This window comes from Mastigoproctus giganteus, chromosome 7 (assembly GCF_048544385.1).
Source record: "Mastigoproctus giganteus isolate SK-2022 chromosome 7, ASM4854438v1, whole genome shotgun sequence".
NCBI classification, from domain to species: Eukaryota; Metazoa; Arthropoda; class Arachnida; order Uropygi; family Thelyphonidae; genus Mastigoproctus; species Mastigoproctus giganteus.
The window spans coordinates 61,146,448-61,167,260 of NC_143581.1; the positions used below are offsets into that span (position 1 = coordinate 61,146,448).

Sequence of the window (20,813 nt, forward strand, 5' to 3'; positions counted from 1 at the left end):
ATGGAGCCAGTGACTGTGAAAATGTTGCATAGTTTTGAAAAGGATGGACGTAGGGCTGTAACTGAAAGGGGTTTGTGATGTGTACCAGCTGGTGTGCCAGGAATTTAAGTAAACTATTAAATTCCTGGCATACCAGATTATGTTTCATGCACGTCTCCAAAAAAGCATTTTTGTTGACGTCCATGAGAAATTCTCATTGTTAATGCACTCGAAATTCGCTAGTAACGTAATCACAAAAAGTGGGAGTTTGGGGTGGCAGCCCCACCAAAAATAAAGTATTTTTGTAGACGCATGAGCAATTCTCATTGTTAATGCACTTTAAATCGTCTGGTAATGTACAGGTGAGAAGTATCAGTGGTTGTGTCTGGTGTTAATTTTTACTACTTGTTTTAAACAATTTGCAGGCCAACTCCAGTTTATGGTATCCTCATGTTACGCTATGAGATGGTGTCTGGTGTTAATTTTTACTACTTGTTTTAAACAATTTGCAGGCCAACTCCAGTTTATGGTATCCTCATGTTATGCTATGAGATGAACAGAAGGTTGCATGACGGGCGTGAACTGAGAAAAATAGTTGTAATTAGAAAGAAAAAAGGTAAGGTTTTTACACAACTTTGGGAGGGATTCAGCAAAAACCAGCTGTTGAACACAACCGGGGTGTGCCATAAACTGGAGTTTTACCCAATTTGCATTTATATTCACCTATTTTTTTTCCTCCCTACTGCAGTTTCTTTTTTTTCATTCCAGCCCCCCCCCCCCCCGACATACTGTGATGTCACGTGACATCCACCTAACATTGAGTGGGAGGTACCTCCACCTCCCACCTCCACCTCCCTGGGGGATTTTAGTTCTGCGATATATTTGTAGAATTTTGTGAACAACTGGGGAGGTGGAGGCACCTCCCACTCACTGCATTCTTCCTCTTTTTCTTGCCGAAATACGAAGGTGCACCCACAATCTGGAGTATAACCTCAGTTTTAATTTTGAACTTCGCATTTATTGTTTTTTAAATTTGTGGATACTTAAATATTTAGTAAAAGAAAATATTTCATTTCAAAAATGTCACTTGAATGACCGTTCACTCGGATTATAACAACTTTCAACGCCTGTACAGCATCAATTATACGACCAGATTACTAAGAACGTAATATGAATGATTTCAGTTCTGCGATTATTTGTAGAATTTTGTGAACAACACCGAATTTTTTGAACAAAATTCGATTTGCGCTCACATTTTCTACAGACTCAAATTTATTTACTTCTATTACGCAAAATAGATTACTATAATAAAATAAAAATTTTAAAATCTAGGTGTATAGAAGTAAATTACGCTACTCCGTATTAATACTTAGCTTCGTACCTCCAGGTCAACCCAAATAAGCCTTTCTTCATCCGGAAGGTGCTTAATAAACCTGCGAGACTTCTTATCAGAATTATTCATACTATTTTTGATGGCTAATAAACTCGCTAAATACACACATCCACAAAATTCCAACTTTCATATTGCAATATTAGGAGTTGTATGGCGTCTGATCACGTTCTATTACAATAATTCTTCAGAGGGCAGCGGAGAAAAACTTTCTGACATAAAAAAAAAAAAATGGGGAGGATATAATAAATCAAATAATATAAGCAATACTTTAAAAAAAAAAACTTACACGAATTCACTATTACACTAGTTTAATTACATTTAATACCGACAGCTGACAGCAATTCAATGAAGACTTTTCGTATCAACCGCGAAGTTGAAAAAAAAAAAAAAAAAAATCAATAGATTCTAAGTTGGCACTTGCATATTATTATAATTATTTTTAAACACGGGCAAAAATAATTTTGTACTACAGTATTTATTTAAATCTGTGAAGATAAAACAAATCGAAAGCATCAGTTGGAAATTTTATCTTTACATAAATATTCCTGTTATTCTGAAAAAAAAAAAAAAAAAAAAGACAAAAGAAACGATTTCAGTTTCCACAAAATTGTTATTTTAGTTTCGCTTGAATAGGACTTCAGAGACTAAAGAAATATTACTCCCCTCCATAAAGTATCAAGTTATCCCTGTTTTCATAGTCCGCTGGATGATCTTGAATATGTATACCGCCTGTAAATTACGTGTGTTCTGAGGTCTATTTTCAGTTTGCTAGACGAAAAACGCGAGTTTGCGGGAGAAAAAAAAAAAAAAAAAAACATGCTGCAGTCGCCTGAGACCAACTAACTCAGCCGCGTTGTGAAAAAGGCACATAAAAATTCCTCCTGTCATCGACAGGATTCGAACTGAGGTCTTTTCCACCCGCTGTGGGGAGGGTGGCGATCCTACCAACTGTGCTGCCCACGAGGGCCTTTTTGGATGAAACAAGTGATTCAAACCGGGAAATAAAGAAGGATTATTAGCCACATAAGTTAGTAGTTCTCATCATGGCTAACAAATTTAAAATCAAATTATTATGTTAGGGTCACCCGTAAATCATTACATAAACCTGTATTTATGTATGTAAATTGCGTATGTTCTTTGATCGATTTGCTTGTTCTGCTGGACGAAAAAAACTCAGTCTCTGGGGAAAACTTTGCTATCTACGCCTGAGACCGACTAACTCAGCCACGCAGTGAAAAAAGCACATTAAAGTTCCTGTGCTACACGCGCAGACGCATTATCATGGCTAACAGCTGAGCTAACTGATTTCGAGATGGATGTCACAGTTGACATCACATTATTGTCGACTTGTGCAACTGCTGATAGCCTACGCCATCCAAATATATTATCGGTGATAATATCACTAAATTGAAGCATGACGGTACCACCACCGCCTAGCAAATCGGTGATAATATCACTAAATTGAAGCATGACGGTACCACCACCGCCTAGCAAATAACAGGAAGACTATGTGAACAGCGAGTACTGGGGGGAAGGGGCGGGCCGTCCCGAGGGTGAAGGGGTGCACTGCACTCGGGCGCCTGAAAACCTGAAACTTACACACACACATATACGAGGAAAATTTTAAAAGGGAGCACCAAATTTCAATTGGCACTCGGGTGCCACCTACCCTAGGAACACTTCTGGGAGGTGGAGTAATCAGAAGGAGGGATAATACGACTATATAATCAAAATCCGTGCAAACCATCAACCAGGAATTTAAAGCATCAACAGTGGTGTACGAACAACTACGTAGTACGGAATGCCATAGTTTTCATGGAAGAGCAGTGGCACATAAACCAAACATCACTGACATAGCACCTTGAATGCTATAATTGATCCATAAAGCAGTGAAAATCTGTTATATGCAGCGTTAAATATCGCTACACTAGTTTCCGATAAGATGGGGGGGGGGGGTGATGATGCGAAGAATGCCTGGACAACGTCTATTGCTGAGGGCATTGTGCCAACAATGAAGCTCAGGGAAGGTGCAGTTATGATGTGCAGCTGACTATCGTGGTACAACGTAGGACTAGTAATGTTTTATGGAACGATGGATGAGAAAAGGCAAGAACCGAATTAAGCTTAGACGGCTAACTTCGAAATTGCGTCTTAAAACATCAAATAGCAAGTTCATGTATCCTTGCAGGCATCAAAGTGAATATAATCGCCATCGTCAATGTAGAAAATTCCCGGGGTACGAATCCCATAACGTTTTTCACAAATAGATGAATAAATCAAGTGTAGACATAGTGGGATTATTGGAGACATGGTATCACTCAAGTAAAAAGGATTCAGAATTAGAGAATTTGTGTCTGGGGAATACAATGTGTAAAGAAAAAAAAAAAAAAAAAACCCTCATTTATGGACTTATTACTCATCTGTAGATGTGTAACATGTCTATAAATTGCTTTCATTTCCTGATCGATTTGTCTGTTTTACTAGAAGAAAGACCAGAGTTTCCGTGTATAAAACCTTGCCTGAGATCGACTAACTCAGTCACGGAGCGAAGAAACCTCATAAAAGTTGACCGGATTGTTGAACAAATTCGAAATGAGGCCTTTCCCACATGGCGTGTGGGGGTGGAGACAATGATTATAACCATTGTGCTACACATATACTGGTGTTCAAGGAAAGTGCATCACCTAGGAATTTCACATTTCTAACCCTTTTTCGCGATGGTATGTTACATTAATGACTAGCATCACAAATAGATATACAAACAAAATATATTTATTAATAACTAAGGCAAAGATAAGTAATATTTTACAGATGCTTTCAAAATATTCCAAAATGAGCATTTGCAACCTTTATACAACAGTTTTGGTAAACACGACAATTATGGCTGAAATGTTATCAGAAGCGCCCTCAATTTGCTTCAATTTATCATTTTAAATGGAAAACAAAATGAAATGTTCACCAGGTGCACTATAATATTTAGTTGAATCGCCTCTGGCCCTGATGATAGCAGCACACCGTCGAGGCATTGACAAGACCAATTTCCGAAGATAATCAACTTAGTTCGTGGTTCCAAACACGAATTATGGCTTCATGAAGTTCATGAAGGGTCATTGGTTTCTTTCTGGCAACTGCAGATTCCACATGATGCCAACACTTCTCTATAGGATTCAGGTCCGGGCTGTTTCCTGGCCAGCTAAAAGTTGTAATGGACCGTTCTTCCAACCATTTTTTCACCTGTAACAAATGCAAACGCATTACTGTCGAACCTCTAATGCGGAAATGAAGCTAAAGTAACTACAGAAGTGCCTACTTACACTTTTCGCCCGAAAGATGCAGTTACTTGGCAGGTTCAAATGGTCTCTAATAGTTGGCAGCAATTTGCCTTCCAATGTAGCCAGGTATCCATTTGCATTTGCGGAACCTTTTATAAACTGCAGGTGACCTACTCCGCGATACGAAATGCACTCCCACATCATCTGTCTGTTAGGGAATTTCACTGTAGACACCATACAGTCTCGGTGGTATTCTTCTCTCACCACATCTACGGCGAATCGTTTGTCTCTCATCAGAGCCATGCAGGTTAAATTTCTTCTCATCCGAGAAAATAACTGACTTCCACTGCTCGGGGGTCCATTTAACATGCTCCTTACACCAAATTAATCGGGCCTTTTCGTTTTTTGTGTGAGTAGGGGCTTCTTTTTAGAATGACGGGCTACAAGTCCATTTTTGAAGAGGCATCTTCTGACTGTTACTGCACTTGCTACCATTCTCTTTTCAGCTCAGACGAAGAAGCTTTATGGTTTTTAAGGCATAAGCGCTTCAAAACGCTGTCCTCTTTTGGCATAGAGATTCGTTTGCGTCCTGTTCCTTTTCCTATCAGAAGAACCAGTATTCTTGAGTTTAGAAAGAAATCTACTCACTGTCGACTGATTACAAGACCTCTATAAGCAATATGACGGGAAGAACATCCTTCCTCACGTAAAGCAACAATAGCACTCTTTCTTAATGGCGTCAATTGCACGTAACTCGCCATCCTGACACAAGCAAGGAATGACTGCAACTCTTTGCAGAGCGTGCTTATATAGCTGAAAGTAACAGCTGGCGCAATATTACATCATCACTAGGCGTGCAATCTTATCTGATGCAATCTGTAAGAAATACTGCCATATACTTACGTTATTCGGACGATAATTACAATTTTAAGGGGTGATGCACTTTCTTTGAATACCAGTGTACACGGGCTGTGTAAAAAAGACAGGAAGTGGGGACAGTTATGCTCTTTTTCAAGAAGCACAAAATTTCAGTGTTTCTAGTTGCATGGGAGGCCAGTGCAATGTTCAATCAGTTTGGTGTGACATAAGCACTAGTAAAAAAATTGAGAATAGGAGTGTGTTAAAGGCCTAATGATTGTGATCAGTATAAGGAACAATCTTGTACAGACAAACAGAGTGGGACAGTAAATTAGAATACAGTATCTTGTAATGGGAAGCTTTAACTTTCCAAATATTTACTGCACCTTCCGTAGATTGGACACTCAGACAGTACAAGGTTTTGTGGATTTAATGAATGACTGTTTTCTACGCCAGCATATTAGACAGGCAACCGAAGAAATAATAGTTAGGGAAGAATGTTACATGGTTGTTTTCCATGAAAATTAATTACTATAATTAATAACTACTCTTATAATAAGTGAAATTAATAAAAGAAGAAATAATAGTTAGGGAAGAATGTTACATGGTTGTTTTCCATGAAAATTAATTACTACTATAATTAATAACTACTCTTATAATAAGTGAAATTAATAATAGTTTATTAGGCTTATAGCCCAGACCACTATACACGGAAGGTGACTTTTCAGGTTTCTTACCGACACCCATCATCAAACCATGCCGTTAGGGGTTGAAAATAGAAAGGATTACAATTTGGGAACATTTGTAATTAATTATATTACAATAAATATTAATTGTGAATTTTAATTCTAGAGGAATTTTGGTTAAAGTTCCGTTTGGGGTACACTATAAAACAGAGAATAAGAATAAATAAATACATACGGATAAACATACATAAAAATAAAATTCTTACCTCCTATCAGACTCCTGCTTGCTGATGCTTCCAAAACCTGATGTGCATAAAGGCAAGAGGTGCTGCCAACAGTTCAGTCAATTTATGGATGAGGGATTAAATCTATTGACCAATAGTAAGATGCCAATTTTACTGTCCTAGATTTTGACCAATAGTAAGATGCCAAGTTTTTCTATCCTAGATTCAGCAGTTCTCGTTGGAGTGGAAGCCTTGGGATGAACTTGACTCTCATACTCTGATCATCTGTGGTTTTTTTGCAGGCTGGTTCTGGGGAGCAAAGATTCCCTTTCTGTATTTTTTGTTGTTCACAACTTCATGGTCACCGTCGATCGCTTGCAGTGAGGACAGCATTTGCTTTGGAAGGTATCTATCGGTAAGCACTATCCGGTTATGGTCTGCTAGCAGCTGTGCTGAAGACCAGAGATAAGGGGTAGGAATGCGCCAAGAGCAGTGTTCCCAGAAATTCGACTCTGGAATTTTTCCGGTGCCCACCTTGATTGTGAATAGCAACCTTCTTTCTCCTATGTACGATCGAAGCCTGCGCAGGTGGCATATACTAACTGTGTTGCTCTGAGAGCTGGAGGAAGGTGGAGTTTGGTGTTGGCCTATTTTAACAACCAGAATTCGGCAGCCGAGGCCAATATCTATGAGGCATATAGTACTGTTGGGTAGAGATATGATATGATGTACCTTTTTACCAGGTGTGGGTTATTGGTGTGGAGTAGCTGTTGCTTGGCAACCCAGCATAGTGAAGTCAGCCTCGAATGTATGAGGTTAACGTGCTCGGTAAAGGACAGCTTGGAGTCTAAAATAAACTCTAGATCTTTGTGCGTTTGAACACTTGGAACTGAGGAGCCATTGAGCGCAGGCTCCAGCATTGTTGGGTGGCCCTTTAGTGAAAAGCTGATATGTACCGATTTCAGAGGATCGATTTGGAGGTTGAATGAGTTGAAGTAGTTAGCTATGTCCTGTAGTCAGAGCCGCGCCAACCCTGTGGTGCAAGTGGTATACCGCACCAGGGCGGCAATGACTAAGGGGCAGCAGAGACTAAGAGGCGGTAAAGACCAATGTTCTGTAAACACTAAAAGACACGGCAAAGACTAAGAAGATTAAAAGTTCACTGTATCGAAGAATGTGTTTTGTCGTATTTTATATTAAGAAATAATGATTTTAAGGTAGTGGATGAAGTCGTGGTTGCAATGGCCTCCAGGTCAGAATTCGAAACATATTAGTGCCAGAGGCACTAATGTGTTTCGAATTCTGACCTGGTCTTACTTGTGGTCAGATGAGGCACATTTCACTCTTCGTGGGACTGTAAATGCAACTTGGGGTTGTCATCCATCTGCTGTGCATGAAAGACGACTACAAAGTCCATACGTTACAGTACGGTGTGGATTCACAAGAGTTTATAATCGGACCATTTTTCTTTGAAGAGTCTACAACTCGTGGCCTCGTAAGGTGTACGGTAACTAGTGCATTGTACTCCGCTCTTCTAAGAGATCATATTATTCCACGCTCTGCAAGAATAGCAATGCTTGGGTACCGTAGTGTTCATGCAAGATGGTGCCCCTCCTCACGTTGGTCGACAAGTAAAGGAATTGCTCCGTTTAACATTCGGAAATGATCACATCATTTCTAGAGACTTTCCGCAGTTCTGACCAGCCCAATCACTAGATCTCAGTCCCTGTGATTTCTGGCTATGGTGATACCTGAAAGACAGAGTTTGCCGTGGCGGCATACAGACACTTGTCGGTTTGAAAGCAAGCGTCTTACAGCATGTAGCCAACATCCCCAATGAGATGCTACGCGAAATTGTGTCGCATGCAGTCCTCCGTTTTCAGAAAGTCATCTCAAGTAAAGGAAAGCACATAGAGCAATATCTGTAGATTTATAAGTTCTGATATTAAAATGTAATCCTAAGTTAAGTATTCCATTTCCAGTCCGTGAGGACTTCCCCTGAGTCCAAGGATGCTCTCATTATTATGGCTAAGGGTTTGCTTACTTCCTTTGCCGCTTCCGTTAATATAACTGGACAGATCCCATCCACTCCGGGTGCCTTTCTTATGTTTAACTTCAACAATTTCTCCTCCGCTTTGCTCTCAGTTATTACAAAATCATTAAGCACTCTGTTACAGTTGGATAAACATCTGGCATTTTCTTCCCTTAATAACTCCTCATGTGTGAATGTAGATGCAAAATACAGTACTCATTCAGATTATCAGCTATCTGAGCAGGATCATCAACGGTCGAACCATCGATATCAACTGAACCAATCTGATTCATCCCCTTTCTTCTAGAGTTTATATAAGTAAAGAAGTCCTTGCTGTTTTTCTTAGCATCCTTTGCCAAAGATTTTTCGTAATCTGCCTTCGCTTGCCTAATCTCCTTTGTGACTTTATTACATACTAGCTTATATCTGCCATAGACTTCTGTGTTGCCTGATAATTTATATGATCCCATGCATTTTTCTTCTCTGCTACGAGTCTCATTAGTTCATCTGACATCCATTTAGACCTAAACCTTAAACAATATTTCTTAATCGGTATGAAAAGCCTAGTAACTTCCACGATTAATTCCTTGAATGCTTCCCACTTAGAATTTGCTGTTGGTAACATCATCAGTTGGTCCCACTGGACAGAATTTAAAAACTGTCTTAGACCACTGTAGTCACCTTTACGGAAGCAATAACCCTTCCCTTTATATCTGATGGTAATTATATCTTTAATAAATCTCACGTTAGTACACTGTGATCACTGCCACCTAGTGGTTCCTTTATCTGCAAATTCTTCATGTATGAATAATCACTGCTGATAACCAGATCAAGAGTATTACCCTCTCTCTGGTTGCTTCTCGAACCTGCTGCTGCTGCAGAAAACAATCATCCAATAAGTCCAGAAAAGTTTTGCTAATATGCGATTGACCAACCCATAAGTTCCAGTCAATATTTGGGAAGTTAAAATCCCCCATTATGACACAATCTGATTTGCTGGCCCATTCTATTTCTCTGTACAGTACAATTGTTCGTTGTAACTCACTGGACAAAAATTCCAGTACGTTGGACAAAAATTTTAGATAAGTTACAGGAAGCTAAATATTATTCTTTGATTTTAGATTGTACACCTGATTCCAGTCATCAGAACAATTGACAATTATTTTAAGATTTATAATTGATAATGATGAAACACAAAAAATTGAAATTAGGGAACATTTTTTAGGTTTCTGTGAAATTAAAAATACGACTGGCAGTGGGCTAACTATATTCATTTTAGAATTTTTAGAAAAATATAACATTAATATTCAAAATATGCGTGGGCAAGGCAACGACAACGGAACAATATGAAAGGAAAACAACGGTCTTTAGGAAAAAAAAAATAGATATAAACCCCGGAGCTTTTTTCGTACCTTGCGCTGCACATACTTTGAATTTAGTGGCTAATGTGCGGCAAAAATATCTTTTGAGACAATTGATTTTTTTGGAATTATACAGGAACTTTATAATTTTTTTTTTTTTTTTAGTAGTACTAAACGGGGACAATATTAAAAAACAGTTTCAAATTTTTCGCTGAAACCTTTGTCAGACACGCTTTGGGAAAGTCGAATGGACGCTATAAAACCTCTAGTATACAATCTACAACAAACTGATGATGCTCTTTATATTCTGAAATATATTCGGATTGTGATAATAAATTCGATTTAAAAACAAAACATCACTCTCAGTCATTGTCAAATAAAATCAGATATTTTAAATTCGTGTGCTCTACTATTATTTGGTTTGGCATTTTATCTAATGTAAATTTTGTAAGCAAATTATTAAAAAATATACAATGGAATGTATTAACATCACTAAGCATTTAAAAAAAAATTAAAGTAAACGATTATAAACTTTAGAACAGATGAGCATTTTGTACGTGTATTTGAAAATGCAGCAAAAATTGCTAACTCATTACAAATTGACACTTATTTTCCGAAAGAAAACTTAAGAATGGGAAGGAAACAAAAAATTATTTGATTATGAATCTGGAGATGAATTTATGCCAACACCAAAAGATAATTTTAAATAAACTATTTTTTTGCTATTTTAAGATATACTACAAGAAACACAATAGATGGACATTGTGAACAGCTCTAGGTTCATAATAACAATTGTCATCTTTTACAATGTTTAACGAGATAATAAAAATGTGAAAAGATGAAAATTTAAAACATTCAGATTTAGAATTACAGTTATCAGATGCCACCAATGGGGAATGTCCAAAAGATATTGTTGCTGTTGATCTTGCAAATGAATACAAATTTTTCAAAATTTGATGTCATGAATTAGACTCCACAAGAAATTTTACGTTTTATATTCAAAAATAATTTAACCACTCTGCTTCCTAATATATTTATTTCATTAAGAATAATGTTAACAATGCCTGTATCAGAAGCTAGTGGTGAGCGCTCTTTTTCGAAATTAAAAATGACCTCCGTTCATCAATGCATCAACAAAGATTAAATAATTTGGCAATAATATCTATAGAAAGTGATTCTTGTGTTTCTTTAGATATAAAAAAATATTGACTGATTTTGCTACAGCCAAAGCAAGACATGTTAAATTAATATGTTTTGTTATTGTTTCATTATTATTTTTTTTATTTTAAGTTTATATATAGTTTTATTTTATTGTCTGCAGCCAATGCAAAATAAATGTATTTCGTTATTTTATTTTATTTTTAACATATTTACTTCATGTATCATAATACATATGTTATTTTGTGTTTAAAAAAATAAAAGTATATATGATTTGGGAAATATATATCTTTTTTAATTCCCAAAAAATTGAGATAAGAAAAATTACGATGGGGGGGGGGGTAGAAGCGGCAATATGAAGTTCGCCCCAGGGCAGCTATATTGCCTGGAGCGGCCCTGCCTGTTGTTTCCTGTTTATTTCCTGCGTGGTTTCGGCTGCCAAGATGGATGGCGATATCACAGAAGCCGCTTGACATTCAGCATATGTGATCCAATTGCACTTGTTGGCCACAAACGGCGCCATGATTGCCGTGAAGAGAACGCCGGGCAGGACTCTCCCCCCACGCTATTGAAGCACACCAGCAGTTATATGACGCATGAAGGTCTTCGTTACGATCTTTAGCACAAGGGTCCTCGTGGATAGGAGAGATTTCAGGAACAAGAGAACATCTCCGCGGAAAATGAAATAGCTAAGAGATGTAGGAGTTTGGGTATATAGATGCTATCAAATGCAGAATGTGTGTCAAGATATATAACTGACAGCTCCTGTCTTTGTTCTAAGGCTTATAAGATGTGCAGTGTGGTTGTTGCAGGATTAGTTATAATTGATCTTCCTGAGATTCCATAGTGTACTTACTGAGGCTAGTTACAGAGAATTTGGTGGGTGATGGACGGTAGTAGTGGTTTCTCCAAATTTTTAGAAATACAGAGACGAAAGCGATAGGTCTGTGTTGGCTTGGGAGAGTTGATTGTTGGTGCTTAGGAAGGAGCCGGACTGAGTGCCTGTTCCACTGTGGTGGAAAGTAATGACATTCAAGGCATCTGTTGTATAGGTTGAGGAGCACATCGATGATGAAGGCGCTTAAGCATATGATGAAGAACTAGAAGATGCCATCGTGTATATAACTTATACACTTGGTGGGGCCGAATTAAAAACAGGAGAAGAAGGAAAGGATCTGGGAGGTACAATACGGGCAGATATAAAAAATCTCTAAGCAGTATAAACAAGCAGTCAGGAAAGCCCACGGTGCCCTCCCGATGATTTATCCAACAATGTCCTGTGGAGATAGAGAGGTCATATCTCACTGCATATAAGGCAAGTTGTAAGACGCATTTGGAAAACTTGAAGAGTTCATATGAAAAAAGACATTAAGCTTCTTGAAAGGGTTCAAATGCGGGCAACTCTCATAATAAGATCGGCAAAGGAAATCGAAGTCTTTCCGTACGAGGAAAGATTTCGATTATGCGGGCTACCGAGCTTGACAACCAAGAAACTTAAAGGGTGGCTTGGTTGAGGTTTATAAGGCGCTAAGGGGTTTTAGTAAAATGAATGACGACGCTTCTGCACGTAGTCGAGCCTGGCAGTTTGAAGAAATTCAAAGGTCAACTGGATAGTTAGTTATCTATGTGAGCAGGGTTTTTCCTTTTTTTTCTACTTTTTCCTTTTTCTGGCAGATGCAGCAAAATCCTGTGGCTTCCTTGCACTATATAGCTAATATTAATACCAAGACTAACACACACCTGTAAATGTGGTAATTCTCAGGAGGCCCTAATTTGATAAGAGTTTTTCTTTTTTTTTTTCTTCCCCAAGGCCAGACTGTAATGTTTGTAGTCCTCCATTCTTCCTGCAGAAAACAATGACCAGTTGAGCTACTGATGCGAAATTTCTTGGTCTGAACTTCACTTGACATTCCAATTCATCCTATAGGTATTCCATAGGGTTCAAATCGAAACTCTGTGCTGGTCATTCCAAGTTTCATCATTCACCTTCTTGAACTATCCTGGAAACAGCATCATTCGTACGGCATAGGGCATTATCCTGGAACGAACATAAGCCTGTATCAAAAGAAATACCCCATCTTTTAAACCATATTTTTAATGCAGTTAAGATAGCTTCTGTTTATGTTTCTGCTGAACAAGATTTTTACGGTACCGCAATTTGATACCCTGAATCCAGTTTAGTCCATTCGCTATATTAGAGGTGTGAACTTAGGTGGAAGCAACATTGTTACAATCTTGCCATCATTATTTTGCAATTAATCTGCATCTGGAAGGCCTGGTGTTTGTTAAGAATTAGCGCGCTTAACTGAAACTGTCACACTAACTGTGCTACTACTGAAACTAAAACACGCCAATGTAATCAGTGAGGCCAATACATCAACATAATTATATTCTCTAAATATATGCTTCTAACTGCAGGCTAACCAAACACTTTACATTACTATTAAAATAAAAATGTAAAAAAAAAAAAAAAACACGTTCAAAAGCGCAAAAATGTATTTTAGGAATAAAATTGATTAGTAGTAGTAGTAGTAGTAGTGGCACATGATGCAAGAAAGCAAGTGTAGGAGCTTTTGCAGCATCAGCCAAAAAAAAAAAAAAAAAAAAAATCACACCATTCCCTCCAAATGCCTGTCCAGTTCCTCCTTAAATTTATTTAACCTATCAACTTCCACAACGACAGATGGAAGTTTGTTCCAGCAATTAACCACCCGCTGGCTAAAGGCAAATTTCCGCACATCTATTCTACATCTGTCCTTTCTTAATTTGAACTTATGTCCCCGTAGGTTGGTAATCTGAACAAGTGGAAGGATCCCATCAGAATTCAGCGTGCTCAACCCATTCAAGGCCTTATAGACCTCAATCAGATCACCGCGCAGGTGCCTAGTCTCCAGCCACTGCAATTTGCAGAACTTAAGCCTCTCTTGGTAAGAGAATCCCTTCATTCCCCTCACCAATCGTGTTGCTCTTCTCTGTACACGCTCAAGCAAATCTACATCCTTCCTAAAATGAGGCCTCCAGACCTGTACGCAGTACTCAAGGCGTGGCCTGACCATTGCCTTATACAGAGGGACAATCACCTCCTTTTCCCTGCTAGCAAAATTCCTATATATCATTGACAAAACCCCATGACCCGCCCTAGCAACCTGTCTGCACTGCTCAGAAAACTTCATATCTGACTGCACAATTACTCCCAGGTCTTTTTCATTTTCTACCACCTTAAGTGTAGTACCACACAGTTGGTACGTTTCTCTGGGGTTACTTCTACCCATATGCAGTACTTTGCATTTGTCAAGGTTGAACTTCAGTTGCCACTTCTTAGCCCATCTGCCCAAATTATCTAGATCCTGTTGCAGTAGCACACTGCCATTACTGTCATTAACAACCCTGCCAACCTTTGTGTCATCTGCAAACTTCGACATTAAGCCTGATATACCTTCATCAATATATTACTTACAAAACTGTAGAAAGCAAAAACATTACTTTTAACAAAATACTCAGAATAAAACATTTCGATGGCACAAAATACTATCACTCACAAGTTTCGGCGAAAGCATCGAAAAGTGATGCAATCAGGACGCCCTCTGCCTAAAGTGGATTGGATAGGGAAAATGAAGTAATTTTCTGCAAAAAAACATGGTTAATATTAAAATTTTTACCTTTATTTGTATGATCATTTGAAGGCTTTTTGTTCTATATTAGATATCAAAATTTCCACATACAGTACTTATACACAGTATCCAATTAGAACGGAAAGATTTTCTGGTTCATAACTTCTACATGTTAAGCTCAAAGAGTTCCTGTTGTTAAAATAACAAAAAAATTGAGCACATTTGTAATTAATCGCAGCGGAAATGTCAGAACCAGTGAGATGTGGTGTGTGTAAATAAATATTTAACAAAATACATTAAATCTTGTTTTTGTTGCAAAATAATAGCGTTCTGGTTATTAATATTTTCCAAATCAAGCACTGCTTATACATATATCTTACTGATTGCAAAGATATCCTTAAAATTTGTTATAATAACAATATCCAATATATTTATTTACATATCATATTTCGAAACGTATACTTATTAGTTTATTAGCAAGCGTACAAAGTGATATACACTGAGTGATCACTGAATTATGACCACCTACCTAATACATCGTAGGTCCTCCTTTTGCCCTCAGTACAGCAGCTGTCCGACGTGGCATTGATGCAACAAGATGTCTGAAGCGTTCGGGAGATAAGGCTAACCAAGCTGTGTATAATGTGGTAGAGGCAGATGATGCAAGAAAGCAAGCTTATGCAGCATCAGCCAAAAAAAAAACAAAAAAAACTTCCACTTCATTCCTCTGTTCGTTCGAAATACCTGTCCAGCTGAGCCTTAAATTTATTTAGGCTATCAACTTCCACAACAAGGGATGGAAGTCTGTTCCACCAACCAACTACCCGCTGGCTAAAGGCAAATTTCCGCACATCTATCCTACATCTGTCTTTCCTAAATTTGAATTTATGCCCTCTCCGGTGATTATTCTGAGCAAGAGAAAGAAGTCCATCGGCATTGAGCATGCTCAAGCCATTCAAGGCTTTATACACCTCTGTCAGATCACCTCGCCCGTGCCTAGTCTCCAGACACGGTAATTTGCAAAACTTAAGCCTTTCTTCGTAAGAGCAACGCTTTGTTCCATTCACTAATCTTGTTGCCCTTCTCTGTACTCGTTCCAGCAGCTCTACATCCTTCTTGAAATGAGGCCTCCAGACCTGTATACAGTACTCAAGGTGTGGCCTGACCATTGCCTTATACAAGGGAATAAACACCTCTTTATCCCTGCTAGAAAAATTCCTGTATATCACTGACAATACTCCATGAGCTACTCTTGCAGCCCGTCTGCACTGCTCAGAGAACTTCATATCTGCCTGCACAACCACCCCCAAGTCCCTTTCATTCTCTACCACTGTCAGTGTAGTACCACAGAGTTGATACGTTGCTCTGGGGTTGCTGTTTCCCATATGTAGTACTTTACTACATATGGGAAATCAATGTTAAACTTCATTTGCCACCTATCAGCCCATATGCTCAACCTTTCCAGATCCTGTTGCAGCAGTATAGTGTCAGTAGTGTCCTTAACAACCCTGCCAACCTTTGTATTGTTTGAAAACTGGACATTAAGCTTGATATACCATCATCAATATCATTTATAAATACATAAAACAATAATGGACCCAACACTGAACCCTGAAGGACTCCATTAATAACATTAGTCCACGATGAGAAGTGTCCATTGATTACCACTCTCTGTCTTCTCCCGCTCAACCATCCCTTTTTCCATAGCAGCAATTTGCCTCCAATGCCACACTGCTCCAATTTGTGCAGCAGTCTTCCATGTGTAGCAGTATTAAAAGCCTTTCTAAGATCCAAATATATAATATCAAAGTTATTCCCTGCATCCAGTTCTTTTATGACTGCATCATAGTATCCAATCAAATTGCTTAGGCAAGACTTTCCCTTAACAAAACCATGCTGTGACCGAGCTGTAACTGAAGTCTTGTCTAGATGATCTTGCAGTGCTTCTTTAACCAGTGCCTCCATTAATTTTCCTGGAACAGAAGTTAAACTCACAGGTCTATAATTACTTGTGTCAACCTTTGATCCTCCTTTGTGAATTGGGGTCACATTTGCACATCTCCAGTCTATGGGTACCTCCCCTCAGTCCAAAGAAGCTCTCATAATTATGGCTAAGGGTTTGCTTACTTCCTTTGCTGCCTCCTTTAATATAACTGAATAGATCCCATCCACCCCGGGTGCCTTTTTTATGTTTATCCTCAACAATTTCTCCTCCACTTTCCTCCCAGTTATTCCAAAATCATCTAGCTCACTGCCAGAGCTTACTTCATCTCTGGCATTCCCCTTCCTGAATAACTCCTCATGAGTGAATGTACATGCAAAATACTCTTTTAGGTTGTTAGCCACCTGAGCAGGATCCTCAAGCGTTGAACCATCAATATCCAGTGGACCAATCTGATTCATCCCTTTCCTTCTAGAGTTTACATAGGTAGAGAACTCTTTTCTGTTTTTCTTTGCATCCTTTGCCAAGGATTTCTCATAATCTGCCTTTGCCTGTCTAATCTCCTTTGTGACTTGGTTACAGACTAGCTTTGTATCTATCATAGGGTTCCATGTCACCCATTAATTTATATGTATCCCATGCATTTTTCTTTTCTGCCATATGTCTCATTAGTTCATCTGACATCCATTTAGGCCTAAATCTTGAACAATATTTCTTAGTTGATATGTAAAGCCTAGTTATTTGAATGTTTCCCATTTTGAATTTGCTGTTGGTAACATCGTCAGTTCGTCACACTGTATAGAATTTAAATACTGTCTCAGACCATCGTAGTCGCCTTTACGAAAGCAAAAACCCTTCCCTTTACCCCCGATGGTAGTTACCTTTTTGAGTAAATCCCACTTCAGCACACTGTGATCACTGCCACCTAGTGGTTCCTTTCATCTGCAGATTCTTAATGCATGAGAAATCACTACTGATAATCAGATCAAGAGTATTACTCCTTCTAGTTGCCTCCCGAACATGCTGATGTAGAAAACAATCATTCAATAAATCCACAAAAGCCTTGCTAGTGTGTGAGTGACCAACCCATAAATTCCAGTCAATATCTGGGAAATTAAAATACCCCATTATAAGACTCTCTGATTTACTGGCCCACTCTATTTCCCTTTACAGTTTATTATTATATTCATCAGAGTCATTAGGCCTATGGCACACTCCTACTCTCAATTTTGATCTCCCAATGCTTATGTCACACCAAACTGACTCGACACTGCACTGTCCAGCGATGTCGACTGGCTTCACTTCCTTGGATTTTATGTGTTTCTTAATTAATAGCATAACCCCCTCCTCCCTTCCTATCCTGTCTATCCTTTCTGTACACATTGTACTCCCCAAATTCCAGTTCTGCATTCCTTATATCTGTGTGACACCACGTCTCTGATATCCCAACAATATCTGCCTTTGATATTTTGAGCAATACATCAAATTCATCAAATTTATTTACCAAACTCCTTGCATTGGTGTACACGCAAGTATACATGCAATGCAGGTATAAAAAAATAAAATAAATAAATTTTCTGTTTATACTCCGGGACGACCAAACGGTCAGAAGAGTTCACAAGATAGACAGATTACAAGAAACAGCACCGTATTCAGTAGTCACGGACTTGAACCCCGGTCACTCAAGGCACATGTATGGAGGTGACTGGTGCATCCAGACGCCTATATGCCTTTCCATAGTGTCCCACAAGTGCTCTATGGGATACATCGGTGGCGTTCGGAGGCCAATCGATATGCTGGATGTCAGAACTGTGTTCTTCAAACCATTCCTGCACAACAAGTGCCCAACGGCTAGGCGCATTTTCAACTTGAAAGACACCATCGCCATTCGGGAAAAAGTGTAACATAGCGGGGTGTACACAGTCAGCAAACAATTGACGATAGAGGAGACCAGTAATACGTTGTTCCACACGCACCAGGGGTCCAAGTTCCTGCCAGTTGTTGTTGTTACTTGGTTTTTAGGAGCATTAGCAACTAAGGCCATATTGCTCCAGGGATATGCTGTGGTCCTTCCCTGACCTTTCCGCATCCTCCGTATTTGGTGGTCACGGGCTCGAAACCCGGTCTAATCAAGAAGCGTGTGCTACGCACTGCTGCTCCTGCCCACCTGGCTTCTGAGGCGCCGCCTGCCAGTGAAACATGTCCCACACCATACAACCGCCTCCACTGGCCTGCACTTTTGATACCATGCAAGATGGATCAAGAGCCTCATGTTGTTGACGCCAAATCTGTACATGACCATCCACGGTGTGGAGTAAATAACGTGACTCATCCGACAAGCACACCTTCTTCCAGTCTTCTAACGTCCAACTTGCATTCTTTTTGCACCAGCCGAGTCTTTTATGCCGATGAACCTGAACCTTGGTTAGGAGAGGATGCCGTAGGCATCGTCTGCTGGTATAACCCATACGTGCGAGCATGGTCATGCCAGATATTGTTCCGGGTTGGCCCATATTGTATTGGGTATTCAACTCTTCAACAGTGCTGTGCCTGTTCGCCTGTACGAGTCGTCGGACTCGGCACTCACCTCTAACATCAACCTTTTGCTGACCTTTGCAGTTTTGCCGTTGGGTCATTGTTTGACCATTTTGACGCCAGTCCTGGTACACTTTAACTACGGCGGTTCTCGAACACCCCACCAGTTCAGCCATTTGGGAAATCGAGGCATTAGCTCGTCGAGCACCCACAATCTGTCCTTTATCAAAGTCCGATAAATCCTTCCTTTTACACACACGCTCGGAATTTTACTACGTACTGAACCACTGACATCTTATCTATGCTATGTAGGTCGACTAACTGCGCACTCTCGTACCTCACGTGGTCAAATGGTCGCATTCAGTTTTCATAGGTGTGATCATAATCCAGTGTATTTCCGTATGCTCCATATTAAAATTCAGAAATTTTGTCGCAGGACGCAGTTGCTGTAAAACAAAAAAAAAAAAAAAAAAAGAAGAAAAAAAGAATTATTAAAAGTAATTACCAATGTACCTGAAAGTTATAAAAACATTAAACATTATAGGTTTTATCACTGTTAATGAACAAAGCGCTTATCCATTGAAGATGCAAATTCGAGACAAATTTTAAATTTGCTTCAGTTGAAGATTTTACTGTGTTTTCTATATATTGCGAAATATATAAAATATTACATGTGATACATTAGTCAATTTTTATCAGTGTTATCTAGCTTTTCTTAAATTTTTTATGTTAAATTTAATTTATAACTCTACGTTCCCTGCTACCCTTGCGGGGCTGAATGAGGATAAGCCGGATTTTTTTTTTTTAGTGTGCACTTGAAGCGTTTCGTTGCAATGTCTTGTTTGCATTGCACCTGTGTTAGCTTTGAAGCTCAATCTGCGATATATCTTACATTTATAATAAACTGCTTTGCTTCATGGAGATTTGCGCAACATTAGACAATAAACGGATTTTGATTGCAAACTCAAAATAGGTGATTTTTTTTTTAAAATAAATAATCCAGAGTATTTAAAACGCAAAGTAAACAACGTTTGATATATTAACTTGGTACTTGAACTGGTATGATGAAAGTCTTTTAGTTATTATTATTTTTTTTATATAAAAAAAATCATTAGAGATTATCATTCGAAAATATATTTTTTGTTTTCTTTTCAATCTTTATCTTAGATTCAAAAACTATTAGTGAGGACGTCAGTGATCTAGAGAAGTACATACAGTATTACTAGTGTGACTATACAGCGCTCACTTCTTATTTGTTAGGTTTTAGTACGATTTTAGGCGCATCAGCAACTTAAGCCATATTGCGCCGTATAAGATCAGTAAATGGCCTATAATATCTGTAAATGGCGTATGTTCTGTAGTCAATTTGCTGGACAAAAAGCACAAGTTTTCGTGAGCAAAAAAAAAAAAAAAAAAAAAAAAATCGCCCGTGTACCCTGTACGCACGAAAGATGTTTTATGTGTAATTTCGAAATCTTTGACGACAAAGATTTTGAACCTACTAAATTTCGAACAGCTAGAACAGAAAACATGAACGATGTAATTTATGCTCACGCCCGCTATTTACTCTACCGAATCAATGTTAGTGATAAATAGGATACACACGCCCGCTGCTTACTCTACCGAACCAACGTTTGGAAGAAGTTAGACCAATAGCCTAATTACCCATTTGATTGTAGCCATTTGTTGAATAGTATGATTGCAACAATACAAATATGGTATTTCTATTGTTACAATCATATTCATGTTGGATCATGTTACT

The 20,813-nt window shown here is 38.6% G+C and overlaps 1 protein-coding gene across 1 annotated transcript in view; it reads right to left on the reverse strand.

The window, feature by feature from the left end:
* LOC150082950 (oligoribonuclease, mitochondrial) overlaps positions 1 to 1,573 on the reverse strand; it is a 55,912-nt gene extending 54,339 nt beyond the window's left edge. Inside the window, exon 1 of the mRNA XM_090376932.1 lies at positions 1,361 to 1,573. Within this exon, the coding sequence (XP_090233058.1) occupies positions 1,361 to 1,441 (81 nt within the window). The 5' untranslated portion in view covers positions 1,442 to 1,573. The remainder of the gene's footprint in view (positions 1 to 1,360) is intronic.
* Between the last annotated feature and the right edge of the window lie 19,240 nt (positions 1,574 to 20,813).